General features: G+C 42.5%; 1 protein-coding gene across 2 annotated transcripts; it reads right to left on the bottom strand.

The window, feature by feature from the left end:
* Positions 1-1,321: 1,321 nt before the first annotated feature.
* LOC308287453 (inter-alpha-trypsin inhibitor heavy chain H3-like) lies at positions 1,322-14,692 on the bottom strand. Of its 2 annotated transcripts, XM_080728626.1 has the most exons (21): positions 14,578-14,692; positions 14,006-14,035; positions 10,992-11,146; positions 10,674-10,778; positions 10,410-10,572; positions 10,207-10,317; positions 9,958-10,086; positions 9,048-9,164; positions 8,659-8,827; positions 7,386-7,511; positions 6,770-6,951; positions 6,031-6,216; positions 5,724-5,863; positions 4,937-5,097; positions 4,775-4,804; positions 4,572-4,652; positions 4,350-4,463; positions 3,942-4,143; positions 3,557-3,729; positions 2,539-2,650; positions 1,322-2,390 (listed from the first exon to the last, which is right to left on the bottom strand). In XM_080728626.1, the coding sequence occupies exons 1-21, from the start codon at positions 14,683-14,685 to the stop codon at positions 2,252-2,254; spliced, it is 2,733 nt and encodes a 910-aa protein (XP_080584752.1). In that variant the 5' UTR covers positions 14,686-14,692; the 3' UTR covers positions 1,322-2,251. The 2 variants fall into 2 exon arrangements, 1 of the variants encoding a protein (XP_080584752.1); XR_013962134.1 differs by lacking the exons at positions 1,322-2,390; positions 2,539-2,650 and having other exon boundaries at positions 3,588-3,729; positions 4,369-4,463.
* Positions 14,693-18,664: the final 3,972 nt, after the last annotated feature.

Raw genomic sequence — 18,664 nt, 5'->3', positions numbered from 1 at the left:
AATTGCAGTAGAATGCAGGCTTGTACACTTGTTCGCTATTGTTGTCTATATTATTGTGTTTTGGAAACATGCATCCTTTTCCTTGAACAAAAATGTAACCAAAATGTACCATTGTAACTGATAAATGCAACAGTACATAATTATTTTCCTACAGTAACATGCCCCAATTGCAGTAGAATGCAGGCTTGTACACTTGTTCGCTATTGTTGTCTATATTATTGTGTTTTGGAAACATGCATCCTTTTCCTTGAACAAAAATGTAACCAAAATGTACCATTGTAACTGATAAATGCAACAGTACATAATTATTTTCCTTTGCATAGCAGTTTGTATAGCAGTTTTCCCTAGCTACAGTATCCTTCTTTCACACCCTTCTTTCATGTCACCTCTAAGATAATAAATAAAATATACTGGGCGTGCTAAGGTTTTACAGGTAACTGTCACATTAATTAAAAAATATATTCATATTGCTTGCTGATTGTTTGATTGATTGAATACTTTATTAACAGTTTGCAAAATAGGCATGGCGGCTCAGATTTATACAAAAGAATGCTAAAAGGATAATCCAATAAGCCCAGGGCTTATTCACTGATTTATATTGCCTTGCATTCCAGGCATTGTATTTTCACTGTGCATTTCACAAAAATAATAATTAAAAGTAAGACTCCCTAATCGGGAGTTAAGCGACCGCCAGATCGCAGCGTGATTTCAGGGCAAAATGTGTAGGAGCAGTGTCCAAAAATGTGTTTGGAAAAATCGCTGATGGTGGCGCTATTTGGGACAGATCCATGTTGATGACATACTGTGTACCGATTTGCGTGATTTCAGGGCAAAATCTGTAGGAGCAGTGTCCAAAAATGTGTTTTGCAAGAATCGGCCTCATGGTGGCGCTAGAAGAGGGGCATGTGAGAATAGAATTTTTGGCATGGATCGGGGCAATGGTGACATTTGTCACTGTCTAGTCTTAACTCTTGTGTTTCAGGACCAAAAACATAAATATTTGTACAACTCAATTTCACTCACATTTTCTCTCTCTGGCCACACATGGCCCCTGGTGTTACTATTGTCATGGCAGACCCCTGAGCAGTAATTATACAGAGTTTGTCTTTGAATGCATTGCACATTATAAAACCTTTTTTGATCGGGAGTAGCAGTAGTGTTTGCATCTAGTATCTAGTAAAATATGTATATTGTAAACAGTTACCTTAAGTAACCTTGTGGAATCCTGTGTCTCACAAGCAATTCACAAGAAAGGTTGAGTTGTTATTAACAAAATAACACAATTTTGGCCACAGGAAAGAAAGAGGAATGCTAAAATGTATACAATCGATTAAGATCTGTTTATTGGCCAAGTACCACAAATCTAAAGACAGAACATACAGTAAGGATGAATTTAAAATTCACACATTTTACCATTCACTCTCCATTTGTAATACTTACTTACTTACATACTTAATCGTCTTCGTGCTGGGTAGCACATAACAGGTCTTCACCAATGAATGCCAATGCTGTCTGTCTTCTGCCAAATGCCACAAGTCAATCCTTCATCTTTAATTTCCTTCCCCGCAGATCTTCGCCATGTCTCTTTGGGTCTGCCTCTTTTTCTCTTCCCCGGCACTAGGTCCATTCTGCACACATGGCCAATCCACATCCACCTTCTGTACTTTATGACACTTGACAGTGTGGTCAGGCCTGTTCTTCTGTAAAGGTCTTCATTGGAGACTGTCATTGGCCACAATGTCATAAGTATTCCCACGTCCATCTTGTGACAGATGGCCTGTGTCACTTTCCACGACTCTGCCCATACACCCACTATTTATTTCTTTATTTACCAAGGACAACATTAATCAACATTTCAGTTTTCACATCAATGTGAGAGTGTGTCAGAGTTAGCTAAGAGATAATTACCTTCTGTACTCCTTGAGCAGGTTATTTTTGAGCAGTAAGACTCCCTAATCGGGAGATAAGCGACCGTCAGGTCGCATACACATACACAAACTTCAGAAGGCAATGGTAGCCAATCAGGAGGGAATATGGTAAATGGGTCAGATCCATGTTGATGACATGACTTTAGAGATACTGTGTACCGCTTTGCGTTATTTTAGGGCAAAATCTGTAGGAGCAGTGTCCATAATGGTGTACAATTACAATAACAGTTTAGGTACTACGTGTTTAAGTGGATAATTCTGAACATTTGTTCTATACACTTAGAACCCGGTGAGACCTGCGTCATTGCCACTATTACCGATTATCAGTAAGTCTTAAACAGGCCAGACACAATGTAATCTGAGGCATCTCCATCTATGAGGCCTGTTCCATTACTATGAATGAACCAGCAGGGAATATTTACTCCATTCTTCACATCATTCCTATAGTCCTTCTGCCAGCCTCTGTGGACCAATGGAGAAAGAGACATTATATCCACTCGTGTATAAAACAAACCTCTACAGCACATTGAAACAAAGACAAACACACTTTTATCTGTACCAGAACTAGAAATATTCATCCAGCCTCATAGGATGAGAAAGTCGTGCGTACCTGGTCACATTGAGCTCCTGTCCCTTCACATACATGGTGGCATCAGGTTTCTCAGGGACCTCTCCTGGACGCAGATCTCCCACCTCAAACTCAACCCCATGGTAAAACTGACCTGGAGCAGGACAGACCACCATAGTTCACCCAAAGAATGACTTATTGTCTCCACCAGCCGAAGGCTGAGGGAGAGTATGTTTTCCCCTCCGTCCGTCCGTCCGTCCGTGCGTCCGTGCGTCCGTGCGTGCGTCCGTGCGTCCTCGCAGTTTGTGAACAGCTAATCTCAGTCACCGTTGGCCCGATCGCTGCCAAACTGAGCACACACACTCCCTGGATGCCAATCTAGAACCTCTGCCCCACATTTTTCAAATCAGCCTCATGGTGGCGCTATAACAGGCCGATTTGTGTGGCCTGGTTGTTACCAGCTAATCTCCGGCGCCGTTGGCCCGATCGCTGCCAAACTGAGCACACACACTCCCTGGATGCTAATTCAGAACCTCTGCCCCACATTTTTTAAATCAGCCTCATGGTGGCGCTATAACAGGCCGATTTGTGTGGCCTGGTGGAGACCTCGGAAGAGCACTGCTTCTAGTTTTCTATCAATTCCTCACCCCATGAAGCCTTTAATTCATGAACATTTTATGTTTGTTTTTGTTGCATTCCTAAGCCAATAATTTGGTGACTGGTAGAGTCTCCGGTAGGAGACTCAATGGACACTCTGCAAGTCATTAAATGATTGGCTTAAGGTGACAAACATCTCCACTAATTCAAGGCTCCATCAGGTGAGTAATCAATAGAAAAAAAGTTATTTGGGGGGTGAACTATCCCTTGAATAAGGGTAGAAAGATAACATAACTACATGATTACATCAAAAGCGTGTTAATTATTTGGACAGCTTTAATTGAAAAATTAAGATCTTAGTCATGATGTGGGAGGAGGGTAGAATAGATGTTTCAGTGTACACTACTGTACATCTGAGATGCTATCCTGTCCTAGTGCTGCCCTCTAGTGTGTGGTTCTGTACCTAGCAGGCCGTGGACAGATGGGGAAAGAAGATGGCTGTCCAGGGTGTAGAAGCCCAGGTAGTCTTGGTGGTATGGGTGGTTCTTCCAGACTCGGTGTAGCAGGACCACAAACTTTACTGAATCTTTTAGACTGACCGTCAGGGTGCAGTCTTTGGTCAACAGAAGATCCATACTGGTGGTGTTAAGGAGTTGTCAGGGCAGAGAGAGGGAAGAGGCAGTGGGGGGACAAGATAAGGGAGGGAGTGAAGCAGGGGAGAAAGGAGTGGTCATAGGTGTACCCTCTAGTGTGGACACAGGACAGCAGGGATTCAGTCTTAACTATAAATATGAATGTAATCTTGTCTACTTGTATTGTCCTGTCTTTAAGTGAGAAGTTATACTTACTTGCGTCCTTTGAGGGCAGCTTTATCAGACCACAGTAACTTGACACGTTTTCCGTCTTCCATCACAGAGATGTCTTCAGTGGTCACCTCCAGTCTCACCCCGAGGGTCTTGTGAATGATGCCGAAACGTCCAAGATAGGTGTTGATTTTACCATCGGGGGCAACTTTCTTATCTCCAATAGTCTGACCGTTGACTGAAATTCCTAAGGAACCAAAACTGGATTCAGTTGCACAGATGAAAACTACTATTACATTAAAGAGTCTGCAAACATAAAAGTTGAACTCATACAACAAACTATTCAAATCTAGTGATGAGTATTCAAATCATCAAGGTCAATATTCTGTCCAAAGGTTAAGCCTAAAACAAAAATGTCAGAATAAGAATCAGTTCAGTGGTCACTGTAATCACCTGTGGTTGTGTCTCTAACCAGGTTGAAGATGGTTCCTGGTGTGTCATTGATATTGAAGCACAGTGCATCATCTCTCTTTGGAAGCTCTATCATGAAATGAGGATCTCCATCCACTGAAAGGACATTATTAAGGTGAGAGCACTGTTACCATTGGATGCTTCAAAGTCAGCTGCCAATATGTGAAGCTGAGCTACAGTATTTGTTAGCACTTGGGTATTTACCATAATATGTGGGATCAGCATATCGCCATGATGTTGTTGTGTACGGTGTGTACCACGGTTGATTTGATGTTGTTGATAAACCTGGTTATACACAAAATAGCATCCAATTATTTTTGTATAACTTTGAATTTTTTAATGAACCAATTGGAAGCAGAAACAATTCTTTTTCTCTTGGCTGGAAATAGAAAAAAAAAAGGTTTTACCTAGTAGTCTATCTGCCTCTTGGCGTTGCTCTGCAGAAGAAAAAAAATATTAGAAGATGACAACGTATGGATTCAGCTGTTTTAATAGTGATTGTTTCATAAATACACAAGACCACACAGTCAAGTGTCACACTTCTTTCCTTCTCATTCCATCTTCCCTACCCTCAGTCAGTTTGTCAGCGATGAGGGAATCACTCTCGCCATCCTCAGTCTGAGGCTTGGTGACCACCATGGAGGTCAGTGGAGTGACAAAATTGTACTTCAGGGACATTCCAAGAGCCTTGACTGTGGCATTGCTTTTTTCCTCTGCAGTACCAGTCTTACTAAAAAAAAAAAAGTTCAGCGGTATTCATCATAGACTTCCTATACTGTAAGAAACTCTCAGTCTGATTGCTATCTTTGGTATACTCCCTGGTATAGTTTACAGTTTAGGCATTTAGCAGATGCTCTTTTAGCAGACGCTCTGATAGAGATGGAGTGAGGCCCCTTGCTCAAACACAGAAAGCTGTCGCTTTCGCATTAGTGTTGTTGAGACACCTTCTCCTATTTAAATGGAAAGATGCAGAACCTCCATCACACAATCAGTGGATTATGACATGTAGAATATCAAAGTGGAGAGAATTGGATGTACTCTCAATGGCCCCACAGGGAGATTACACAAAACCTGGGACCCATTCATACATTTTGTGAATAACTTGCCTGGCCTTGAACCATGATTGTACCAGTACCTAGGGGGTCTGTCCTTTCCTTTTCTTATTTCGCATACTGTACTATTACTGTATTAATGTCTGTGTAATGTGTCTGTATGTGTCGTTTTTTTACTTTGTGTACTGTATGTCTTGTGTGTAACGTGATTGGTGTCAGTAAAAAGGGAAAAGAAAGAAAGAAAGAAACTCTCAGTCTTAATGCCTTGACAGGAAAGCTATAGCTTGAGATGATTCAAACAGACCTCTGCTCCAGTAGCTGTTGGATGGTGATGTAGGCCCACATACGTTCTGTGAAGTCCCCAAAGATGTACTCCTTCTCTGGGTAGATAACGTTCCAATCTGCAGTGGTCGCCTGGCCCTGCACCTGAAAGTCCTCATTAGACTAGAGAAAGAGAAGATAGTAAATAGCTGTTTAACACTTTTCAAATATAAGACACATACTGTACAAAGACCATTGGTTCATGCAGTCTAATGGGGGTTATGGGAGTAAATGGGTAAAAGATGCTGTGCTTTCTCAGTTAAAAAGACTACAGTACTCCTCTGTCTCACCCCCTTGGCGAACACTTCCACCATGAAGTTATCAATGTCATTGTCACTCAGTCGTCCAGCCACCACAATCTCTGAGCCGTTGAACAGCTGATTGAAGTGGTTGTTGGTCAGCAAATCCACCGTGTTGTCAGGGTAACGAAGGTCCACCTCTAAGAGTAGAGTACTGGCCACCTCCTCATAGAAACCCTGTGAGAAATATTACAATACTAATGAATGTAAATAATGAATACACATTATTTACATATAACTTTTCCAAAAAAAAAGGCAGTGTCAGTGACAACTATCCACATTCTAAGGAGAGACTATGAGCAATGAGAGATAAGATACATAAAAGAACCAGAGACTGCTGTTTAAAGGAGGTCTTTGAGGCCAGTCTGTACTTTTGTTCTCTGAAAACCGACTGACATTCCTCAAACATGCTATTCCTACTCATGAGGCTGTTAATTGTGGAAATGGGTCTCAACAAGGCCAGATGAATGGATTGGTGTCAAGTCAACGGAAATGTTGGCCAATACCTTCATCGTGGTATTATGGGGACCCATGAGGTGTCATTGAGAGCAGTCAGCTTCAAGCACTGGATAGTGTGATGTGAATCAAAGATGTAATAGCTTTCTAGACTAATATAAATAATATCAATCCTACACACACACACACACACACACACACACACACACACACACACACACACACACACACACACACACACACACGCGCACACACACTCTCTCCCTTACTGCACCTGGAGTTGGGCGGTCGCATCTGAGGCCTCATAGATTCTGCGGGCCAGTCCCTTGTTTTGTTGGGCCATCACATCCAGAAAAGAGTAATCCACATCATCTCCAAATCCGAGACAGAACAGAGACATCTTCCCGTCAATTGCTTCACGGACATTTGCTTGGATTGTTGGGAGGACCTGAACTCCTGCATGTACACATATTCACACCTATATAACTAACACAAATATGGACAATACAATGGTGCATGTAATGCCTCCCATCCTTTCACTGACGGCACCACAAACATTTAGCTGGATGCATTACAGGATGGTAGCTCCCACACATTTCCAGATGGTAAATATAGTGTGTGTGTGTGTGTGTGTGTGTGTGCGTGTGCGTGTGCGTGTGCGTGTGCGCGTGCGCGTGTGTGTGGATATCCAGCTGATCCAACCAATATGCAGACAGATCTCTGTTACAGAGATCTCAGGCACAAAAGGAAGACAGACAGATTTTATAGTTATATTATAGTTGTGTATTGTTACGCCCCCTAGTGGCATGGCTACCTTTTGTTTAGCTTCAGGATTAGTCCTTTATATATTTGTATTTGTATTATACCGGTATTTCAAAAGTTGAACTCACCACTGCTTGGCATTCCATCAGTCATGAAGAGAATCATGTCGAAACTCCTTTCTGGGAGGACATTATCTTGTCTGTCTTTCACCAGCATGTTTACAGCAGCCAGTGCTGCATCATTGATATTGGTCCCTGGAAGGGGAACACACACAGTCAGCTGTGTACAATGATATTAAATTCATCCTGTTCTCTGCTTTCAAACATCAAGGGGGGAGGCGTATCAAAGCATCTGCCCCTGGCTTTCAACACAAAACAGTCTGATATACTAGTGTCAAAGATGGTACAGTTAGAACTGAATCCATACTTCACTGGTATGCTGCCTTTCTTACCAACAGAGTACAGAGGGTAAAAGTGAACAGAACCCTCTCCTCAGCAGTAACTACTAACGTTGTGTAAGCTCAGCTATACTTTTCACCCTTTATACTGTTGGCTGTCGAACTGAGGAATTCTGTCTGAATGTTGTACTGACACACCAGACCAGATACATTCTAAAGTACTCTGATGATACAGTTTTAATTTCCCTCTTAGATTGTTCCAGTGATCCTGGACTGCACCAACACTGAGTAAACTAGAACTGCACTCTGTCGAGGTGCCAACTTGCGCCTCACGCTCAAGCAGGCCACACATGGCCTACTTGTGCGCAAGCAGAACGCGCCACAAGGTGTGCGCTGCTGGCCTCATGTCCCTAATGACTTCGCCCGTTAATGAAGACATTACCAAGAGCGCTCTTATATACCAAACTCTGCTGACATCCTCACCAGGAATCCATCCTCACACCATCCTCACACTTAGGCATTGCCACATAGGCATGGATGCCTGGCAGCATCACCAGTTCGATTCCCGATCCGGACGACCTTTGCCGCCTGTAAATGCCCATCTCTCCCCTGTCCTACTATTGAAGATGCGAGTGACTGTCCTATCCAATAAAGGCATAAAAACAGCCATGTGTTGCATAGAGAATATAGGTTTGCTGGAGATACAGTGTTCCAGCATACAATAAGGTCAGACTAAAAAGGTCCTTTGTCCATGAGTCAACTTTAAGGCTTAATCAGGACTTTGGCCAGGGCTAGGCTAGGCGGTGGACAAATGAGCATTTTGGTATGACAAATGCTTTTGTTTAGAATAGATAAACAATTATCCTATGTCTATTCTTCCTCGTGCCAAAGACTACTGAACAGGTGAGCTTCCTCTGATTGCTGCCACTGATTTGGGTATTGGGTGCTTAGCTCTAGGTACAACTGAACTCAAGTTGTGACTTATCCTGATCGATGCTGCTTACATCCACGTGCATATATCCCTCTGGCGAATGTCAGGGCTTCGGCCACATTTTCCTTGCTGGCCTTAACAAGAGATCTTTTCCAGAAATCAACCTTATTATCAAATAGGATGATAGCAAAGTAGTCGTCCTCGTGCAGGTCCTGGAGGATAGCCAGCAATGCCTCACGTGTCTGCACAGGGTAACAAGATCAGAGGTCATGTACAAACATCGAATGGAATAGCCCACATAACATACTGTACTGTATATGATTCCATAAATTTGTCTCTCTCACACACACACACACACACACACACACACACACACACACACACACACACACACACACACACACACACACACACACACACACACACACACACACACACTCTGTCTCACATATACTTTCTCACCTGCCTCATTTTTTGCCCAGCCATGGATATACTAATGTCAATTACAAACACAACATTCTTTGGAACTCTGGGTAAATCTGGAGGTGCAAAGAAGTGGACAAAGTATCCATTCACAATCTGAGGGGGAGAAAAAGGAAGAACAGAATATACCTGTATTACACTATAGTGACAGAGGTAGAGAACAGAAGCTACATCACCATCAATTACATTTTTTTTTTTTTTTGGAGTAAGTAGCTTTGCTGCATTAGAGTTTCTGGACATGCTTTGCATTAGGAATGTCTTTACATAGAGGAAGCAAGCACAACTCCATTTCTCTTCTCTTCTCTGGGCAATTTTACCGGGTGCACGGTCGGGAACGTAACTTTGCATTAGGAATGATCATTATGTTCATTAGGAGTTTTCAATTCAGTCAAGAACTCTGCAACTTGGGGCGTCCGGTGGCCTACTGCCTGGTCAAGGCGCATACCACTTACAGTAGCAACATATTCTCACCCCCAAGTAGTCAGACACCTGACGCCTTGTCAAGGACCCTACTACGTCACAAGAGGGGACGCTTTGGGTATGCCTACTGCTTCAAGTGGGGGACGCTTTGGGTAAGCCCAGTGGTCTAAGAAGAAGGGAAAAAAAGTAATTCCCGAAGTGGGATTGGGAAGGGGGGTGAAGCAGTGGGAGTGAGAACGGACTGAAAGTAGGCACCGCCACAAAGGTATGGATGCCTGCCGGCGTCGCCGGTTCGATTCCCGATCCAGACGACCTTTGCCGCGTGTCACTCCCCATCTCTCTCCCCATTTCCTGTCATTCTACTGTACTATCAATAAGGGCATAAAAGCCCCAAAAAACAAATCTTTAATAAGAACTCTGCAACAAAGTAAGCATCTACAGTAACTGTCATTATGTGTTGATATCTGACCTGAACGTCCCCTAGGCTCGTGGGCCGTTTCACATCGTACTTGATGATGAAATCTCCATCGATCAGAGTTCCATCACAGTCTGGACACTTCCTCTGCTGCTCCGGTGTCGGTGAGAAGGAGATGTGTGCCTGAAAGAAGGATATAATACATTATAGTGCAAACATACATCTGTACATGTCTAATAAAAGACTTGGCATGGGTTTGACAATTAATGACATCGAAGAGTCATTTTTAGCCCTACTGTATACCTTTTTGTCTGTGACGGTTTTCTCCACCAGAGGGAGCAGCTCATTGGATAAGAAGGTTCCATAGGCATCAATATATTCAATACCCTGTGGCTCATAGATATCTGCCACAATCTGTGCAAAGTTAAACACAAACATACACACAGTGAGATTAGCCTTTCATGAGCAATGTGTGATGTGAACATATTGCATGCATGGAGATCCACCTGAAAGTTGCGGACAAGCTGCTTGGGTTTGACCCGGGTCAGAATCTCATACTGGCCTAGTTTCCTGTTAAGAAGCTCCTCATAGGTCAGAATGAATTTCACTCTACTATTGGCCGCAATGTTCACTGACACAGAGAACTTCTCCATTTTTCTTCCAGAGGCCCTAGAACACAGACAAAAAATAAAGAAATACATATTGTAGTATTATTATTAGTGGTACTGGTACTGTACTCATCCTTTTCCCATTGACCTGCTCTGACTTACTTGACCAGTCCAGCAGTCTGTCCTGATGAGACAGCCTTTTCATACTGCTTCTTAGCTTTCTCCTTCTCCTTGACCACTCCAACATACATCTGATTATCAATTTCCCTGAAGAGCAAACAAGAAGAGTTAAATAGCACACAGGGGTTTCATACTGTATGTGGCAGTAATACATGTACGGTACAGTACATCTGTTTGTTAGCTGTAGCTGACAAATGTGCTTTGGAACTTTGTGGTGGAAAAAGTACAGGGAGATACAGAGGCAGACATACAGGAGTACTAATACACACACAGTAGAAGAGACAGAGAGATGACACTGACATGCTGAAGTTGGTGATGAAGGCGGTCTTGGGCAGCTCCACCTCAAAGAAGATTTCCTGTGAGGAGTTGGCCTTGTTCAGAGCACTGGAGGTCATGACGGTGTGAGCGAAACGAGATGCTACAGTACAGTGCATTGTAACACTGTCCACCTCCACCTGAGAGAGAGAGAGAGAGAGAGAGAGACAGACAGACAGAGACAGATACAGACACAGACAGAGGGGGGTATAGGAGGAATGGAGGGGGAAAATAATAATAATGGGAGACAAAGACTAAGGAAAAGGACAAGAGCTGTAATGTCATTTCGTATGAGAATCCATTCTTCTTGTTGTTCTCATGAACTCGATTGATTCTCTCTTACGGCTGTCTCTAATGTTTTCAAAGTAAATGTATTGGCATTTTGTCAAAGCAAAAGTAAAAAAGCTTTTTTGTGGTAGGTCGGCAAATGCTGTCATGCAGGTGTTATGACACACTAAGGTTTTATTTTTGATCGGTGCTCCTGGAACAGGAGCTATATAGCTCCTATGGTACATCTGGCTTTGTCCGGTCAGAGCCCATTGTGAAAACGCATTCAAAAATGTAAATTGAAGCGCAGCCTTCAATTTCAGGCCTACATCCTGACACAAACAGCTCCATGTTGTGATTGGCTAGTGGTACGTGTGATGAAATTAACTCATATAAATTAAATAGCACCCGTCACTTCACACTAGGGGCTCTATTTTACCAGCTCTTATGCCTTAACTTAAAAGGTCTGTCCATACTGTCTCCGACCACCGAACCTTTCGTTGGAGAGTTCCGACTTTCCAACGTGCAGCTTTCCAAACTCTAATTCGGGGTAATGCTTTTTATTTTTAGAAGATGCGAGTGACGTCATTTTGTAGTTGAAACTAACATTTCCAACGAAAAGGTCGGTGGTCAGAGACAGTACAGGCCTTTAACCTAAAACCCATCTGTTCTCTTTTGCTTTTAGTTGTATGTTGCTCTCCTGTTCTGTATTAACTAAGCATATTTTGTTCTCTGTCACTACATATTATTTGTTGTTTATTGATGCTCTGAATTGCTTTGTTTTTCTTTTTTACCGTGTTCAGCGCTGTGGTCACCTTTTTTTATGTTCAGGTACCCCAGGAAGACTATAGAGCAGGGGTCGTCAACCTTTTTGACATAACGTTTTTTTTGATTGATTGAAGAATTTATTAGAAGTTTGCAATAGAAAAAAGTACAGTTTCATGACAGTACAAATCACTGGTACAAGGTCAACTAAAAGGAGATCCTAGAAAGTCGAGGCTTATTTCCACAGGAACCACACTTTAAGTATCTCATATAACATTGAAAGACAGACGGATAGAACATAGTACTTTATCTAGGATAATATCAGTTTCAAAAGCATAACATATGCATAAAATATGTTTTTATTTTCTTGATAGTGCCATATGAACGTTACGTTTAATAAATCCACATCAAAATATAGAGTATGTCCAACATAGTTTGATTATGCACAACAAGCTTTATTTTTGAGCAGTGCTAAGTTGCTAATCGCTCCCACATCTTTACCGTATTTACTGTATGTCCCACACTTGGCTCATATTCGATCTTGCCTATCGTCGTTGTCGGGTGAAAATCGTGTATGTCCAAAACCATTCGTTTTGCATTCATCATTTTAAAAACGATTTAAACTAGTGAAAACAGCCGATCTACAAGCACACAACGCCTTGCGGTGCGAGGCGTTGTGTGCTTGTAGATCGTCTGTTTTCACTACTTTTGTGCGACGGCCTCGTATGATGAAGCAGGGCTTTACTTTGTGAAAGAACGTACAAATCTTGAGATACATTTTGATGCACTCTACCAAGGGCTGATGTTTCATAAGTTTGGATATGATATACAACTGATTTACTTGTTTGGTGAATGAAAATAATATCTGGAGCACTTGGAATATTACAATTTTGAGGTTTCCACCCAACAATGACGATATACTAGTGTAGTTGCTGCTCTTATACCACCATTATTACTGGGGTTGGTGGGGGCCAGACAGTAGCCCCCCGCGGGCCGCAAATGGCCCGCGGGCCGCCTATTGGGGAACCCTGACGTACTTAAAATGTCATGTGACTAGAAATAGTTGATAGGTTTTAATTTTAAACACACATTTTCTTTTTAATTTTCATTAAGTGATTTTTGCAGATAGGAGGTTTTGCGCTTTGGCCATCTGGGAGCCTGTCCATGCAGGTAAAAGTTAAGTAAAATATCTTTTCTGTCCATTTTTCACCCGGTGCCAATTGCCTAAGCTGTAATCCTCTCCCTCTGCCAACCTGGGCAGAGCACCAAACTGAGCTCATGCTACCTTCAATGCACGAGGAGTGTCTGGCCGCTTCTTATCACTTGACAGGGGGGAGTTTCCCCGGTTGGACGTAGCGCGTGGAAGGAACTTGTTAATCCAACCAGTTCCTTTCCCCTCCATCAGGCGCCCTGGCTGGCCAAGGGGAGGCAGTATAGAGACCAGGATTACTGCATGTTTTTTGTGAGGGTACCTACCTACCCTAGCCCTAGCGTAGGTAGGTACCCGTAGGTACCCTCACAAAAAACATGTAGTAATCCTGGTCTCTATACTGCCTCCCCCTGGGCCTAGGGCCTAGGGGACACAGGGAGAACATGCAAACTCCACACTGACCACACGGAAAGGCCCCTTCGCCAACCACTAATTAAAATCTTAATCGCTTTTGAAACTTAACCAGTGGAGAGCAACCAAGGAGTGATATCGTCAATGTATTCTTTTTTTTTCCTTTTCTGTAACTATACTTCATCATACAATAGTGTTTAAAATAATAAGGTTTTGGAGATACAGTACAAGGTTTCCATCCGACAACGATGATATGGTCTTAGTGTTTAATAGTCTAGCAGCAGAGTTCTGAACTAATTATTGAAGACGGGATAAAACCTTTTTGCTAAGACTGGAGTAAAGGGAGTTGCTGTAGTATTTGCATCTAGTACCTTTAAATTAAAATATGTATAGAGTAAACAGTTACCTTAAGTAACTTTGGAGCATCCTCTTTCTCCTGGAATTCACGTACAAAGTTAAGTTACAAAGAGTTATTAACACAATAACAACATGTAGGCTACAGGAGAGAAAGAGGAATGTTAAAATCGATTAAGGTCTGCATGTTTATTGGCCAAGTACCACAAATCTAAAGACAGAACATACAGTAAGAGGATGATGAATTTACAACAAAAAAAAGCTGTGATGAGATGATAATTTTAGACAGATAGAAAGATCACCAGAGGAATGGGAAGTGAAAACATGGTATTGATGCCAATGCCAACAATTTCCTTATTGATGTGTGGAAGAAAAATCAGATTTCACTTTTCCCCATATGGTCCGTAAAAAAAAAAAAAAAAAAAGGTCAATGTTTTGGAGAAACCTGATCCCCACCTCCCTACCACCACACCACATCACCGCACAAATGTTCCTGTGAGTCATCTGACAATATCCATCAAACAAGGTTTTGATACTTCGGACATTTTCCCTGTAATTGCTTTCACTAATGTATTGTTGGCAGGGCACAAAATAGCAGAAAGAGAAGAGAAGCAGTGATGTTACCTGCATGGCAGCGTCATGGTGGGAGATAACCAAAGCTCCTTGGGCCTCGCTGAGAAGCCAGAGGCAGACACAGCCCCACAGCAGCACAACACTCCTCAACCTGGACATGACTACTAAACACTCACTCACTTCAATGCTGAGAAGAGAGAGCCCAATGTCCCTGCCCAGGAGGAGGGCTCAACGTGCGTGTTGTGTTGAAATATTGACCAAATTATGGCCCAATTGCATGTAGCAATTGGTAGTTTTTGGTAACCTATGCCTTTTCCCTTGAACAAAATGTACTATGCATGCTAAAGTTTTACAGGTAACTGTCATATTAATTTAAAGCCTCAATATTCATATGTCTATCTGATAAACCCCCACTTGGAGCAGTGGTGTGCCTGTGGCCGCCTGTGGCCCCCAGGGGCACACAAGGGGGTATTGTCAGGGCAGAACCCTGAGAAGTGTTTGAGTAGTGTATGCCTTGAATTTTGTCCTCGAATGCACTTTAACATTAGTAGTTCATCTACAAAAAGCAGCCACAGTCATGCTGGTGAATATCAATGTCCACTGTAAGGAAAAGACCAAACTTCAGCATGGCTTGAGACGAGAAAAATAGATAGTGCAGAACAAAGAGACACTGTCAATAAATATAAGTAGTGACGTAAACACTTTATACAATCCTCCTGCCTGATGCAGAACATGAAACAAAAGCCCCTTTTCGACTGACAACACCAACACCACACCACTCCACAACACACACTTGTGCCAGGTTTTCCACTACAAGGACCTGGGTAGAGTTGTGTGAAAGTGGAACTAAAAGTGGTACTAAAAAGTATTATAATTAGGATAGTTGTAATACATTTTAACAGTTTATATTGTATTATAATCACAGTTAAAAGGGACAGTTTGTTTCTTACCGATAACTACATTGTTAGACAAGATGACCCGAGTCTGCAACTCTAAATCTGTGGATTTGAGTGGGGGTACTTTTGTGTAATGGAAAATGTAGATATTTTGATCTGGTGTGGTGTGGTGTAGTGTCGTGTGGTGTGGTGTGGTGCTAAAGCTGCAGTCAAAATCTGGCTAAATAGTAGCATGGTAAGCCCATAGTTATGATGACATTGGCCCAGACCACAGTTAACGTTACAGGTGACAACAGAGTGGATGTTTCAATAGTCACACACCGCCTTAATGCTAATATGTCACAGAGAGTCGGATACCGTTGCCCGTTGTGTGCCTCGATCGTTATACATTCTCATGGCAAACTGCACAGAGGACTGACGAAGCCCCTCCAGCCTCATCTTGAGTTAGAGGACATGGGGTCCTCCAAATCTTTGAGTGATAGAAAAACTTTTTTCTTTTTTTTCTTCCTGAGAACTTATGCAAAAAGTTTTGCTGTAGAGGGGAAAAAGTACAGCGTGAAAGGTCAAGTTTATTAAGTGTTGACGGTTCAAGTGGTTAAATATCTGAAAACACAAATTGACATGAATCCAAAATACACCGATGATTGTGCTGTCAAACAATGAAACAATATGGAATCTTTGAAGAGGTTGTGGAGGTCCTGCTTCATCTCTCTCTCTTAACTAAGGAGTCCTTGGCCTGAACACGTTGAAGACCCCTGGGGTAGAGGGAGAAGTCCTTCCTTTCTCTAACTCACTGTACCATCTCCATGTGGAGGGTGGTGGGGGTCGTTATCCTGATGACCTCCAGCTTCCTTGTTACACGCACCTTCACCACATCCCTCCACCCTGTCCAGTAAATCGTACATTTTTATTGATAATGATCACCTTGCTTTTATCGAACCCACTGTTGAGTGTTTTCTAATATTTTGCAGAAAGATTTTTTATCCAGTGACTGAGTTCTGAAATTAAATGAAAGTTACAAATATATTTGCCTATCATTAAAACGACCATTCATTAATGTGTTAAATGGCTACACTTTTCATTTACTAATTCAATTTTAGACAGTGTTTGTGCCAGCGACAGATTTATTTCTTGATCGCCTCTTTTTCTTGATTGTTTAAACATGACGTGATGGGCCGCTATATGCTCGATAACAGGCTCTATATGCTTAGTGATACCGGGCAATCAAATTTGATTGGATTCGGGTTTGGGTTTCGAGCTCCATCCCTACTGTCCAGTGTAGCCCCAACGACAGCCTCCGCAGCTTTCATGTGACCTTCATATAAAGTACCTGTCCACCAGTGCAGTCTAGGGGTTCAAATCCACCTCCTGTGGTGCTTCCGGCTTGGCCGAACGTCATTCTTTAGTCTATAACAGGGTTCCCCAATAGGCGGCCCGCGGGCCATTTACGGCCCCGTGGGGGGCTATTGTCTGGCCCCCACCAACCCCAATAATAATGGTGGTATAAGAGCAGCAACAGTTGTCGCGTGGAAATCTCGTATCTCCAAATGTGTACGTTCTTTCGCAAATCATACAAGGCAAAAAAGTAGTGAAAACAGCAGATCTACAAGCACACAACGCCTCGCACATTTAGTTTAAATCATTTTTAAAATGATTAATTCAAAACGAATGGTTTTGGACATTTGGAGATTTTCACCCGACAACGACGAAAACTGTCGCTGGAGTAGTGGGAACGCCACCGTCGCCCCCTGCAATGTTGTGGCCCTCGGCTTGGTACCCTAGACATAATTCGGCCCTTGGGGAAAACTAATTGGGGAACCCTGGTCTATAACATATACAAACAACTGGCCCGTGTTCAGGGGAGTGAAGTGGGGTGATATTTGTCGATGCACACACATTATATACTCCTATGGGTTGGTGCAGGGCTTGATGATCAGGAGTAGTGGGGGATCTCACTGGCAGATAAGCCAGTAGTAGGCCTACATGGCCTGTCGCTGTCCTGTCCAGTCACTTTAACTGTGTGTTTCAGAGACCAAAAGCATCAATGTGGCCATTTTTATGACTCAGTTTATTTTACTTAAAAACTAAGTAAATAAGTTTATTTCCGTAGCTCATGAGTCAGCTGCTCTCTGAGTCTCGCACGCACGCACACACACACACACACACACACACACACACACACACAGACACACACACACACACACACACACACACACACACACACACACACACACACACACACACACACACACACACACACACACACACACACACTCCTGTTGACGCAGCATTGACCACTTGCCATCCTGCAAAGTAGGGGACACTGGATGCAATGTGTACAGTATTTTGGCTGATGAGGGCAGCATTCTAACAAGACGCTGGGTGTTGGATAGTGCTGCTGCATGGAGAGAGGCCAGAGCAGCAATCTCTGACCCTGCAGAGCAAAGAGGGCTCTGTGTGTCCAGAGCAACGACCTTGTTTATACTTGGCATGTCTCTGGTTGGCTGGATGAAAACGACGGTCAAACACGAGTGCATGTTTGCTCTTTTACCAAAGCACTTCTTGTAAATTCACTACAGTATGCCCCGATGTATTTCATTTTAGCACAACCCATGTACAGTAGTACTTAAAGCACCATTAGTGGCTTCGATGAATACTGTATACATACAGTAATAGCAATGAGAATGAATGACCAATGGTGTAGGCCAGGGGTGGGCAACTTTGATGATGGCGAGGGCCACTATATTTCCACCTTCACTCCAGAGGGCCACATTGCATATTGCCAAGTCCTACTTTGTCATTCTAGTATTTCATAAAAAAGAAGCAAAAATAGCAGGTCTACAAGCTCAAAACGCATCGAAGCGCGATGCGTTTTGAGCTTGTAGATCGGCTATTTTTGCTTCTTTTGAATTGGAATCCTGAATAATCTTTTGTTATTTTTGAATTGGAATCCTGAAATGTAACATTTTGATTTCATTTCAAACGCATTTAATTATATACTCATGTTACCTTTATGAACCTAAAACAAATACATTGGACATAAAAAATACATTTTAGTACTACTATACTAGTCATTAAGCTACTAATATAGACTGACGAAATTAAAGCAGGTCATGTTTGGAATTGTAACAGCTGAAATCAATAATAATGAAAATAAAAATAAAATAAAAAATAGTTGGCGAGGCCCTCATTGCGAGGCCCTCATTGCACGCTATAGAGAGAGATCTCTCTCTATAGCGCTG

Source organism: Nannobrachium achirus (assembly GCF_963921795.1).
Source record: "Nannobrachium achirus genome assembly, chromosome: 6".
Taxonomy (NCBI): domain Eukaryota; kingdom Metazoa; phylum Chordata; class Actinopteri; order Myctophiformes; family Myctophidae; genus Nannobrachium; species Nannobrachium achirus.
Note: the sequence above shows the minus strand (reverse complement) of the source record. Positions and strands in the feature narration are given on the sequence as shown.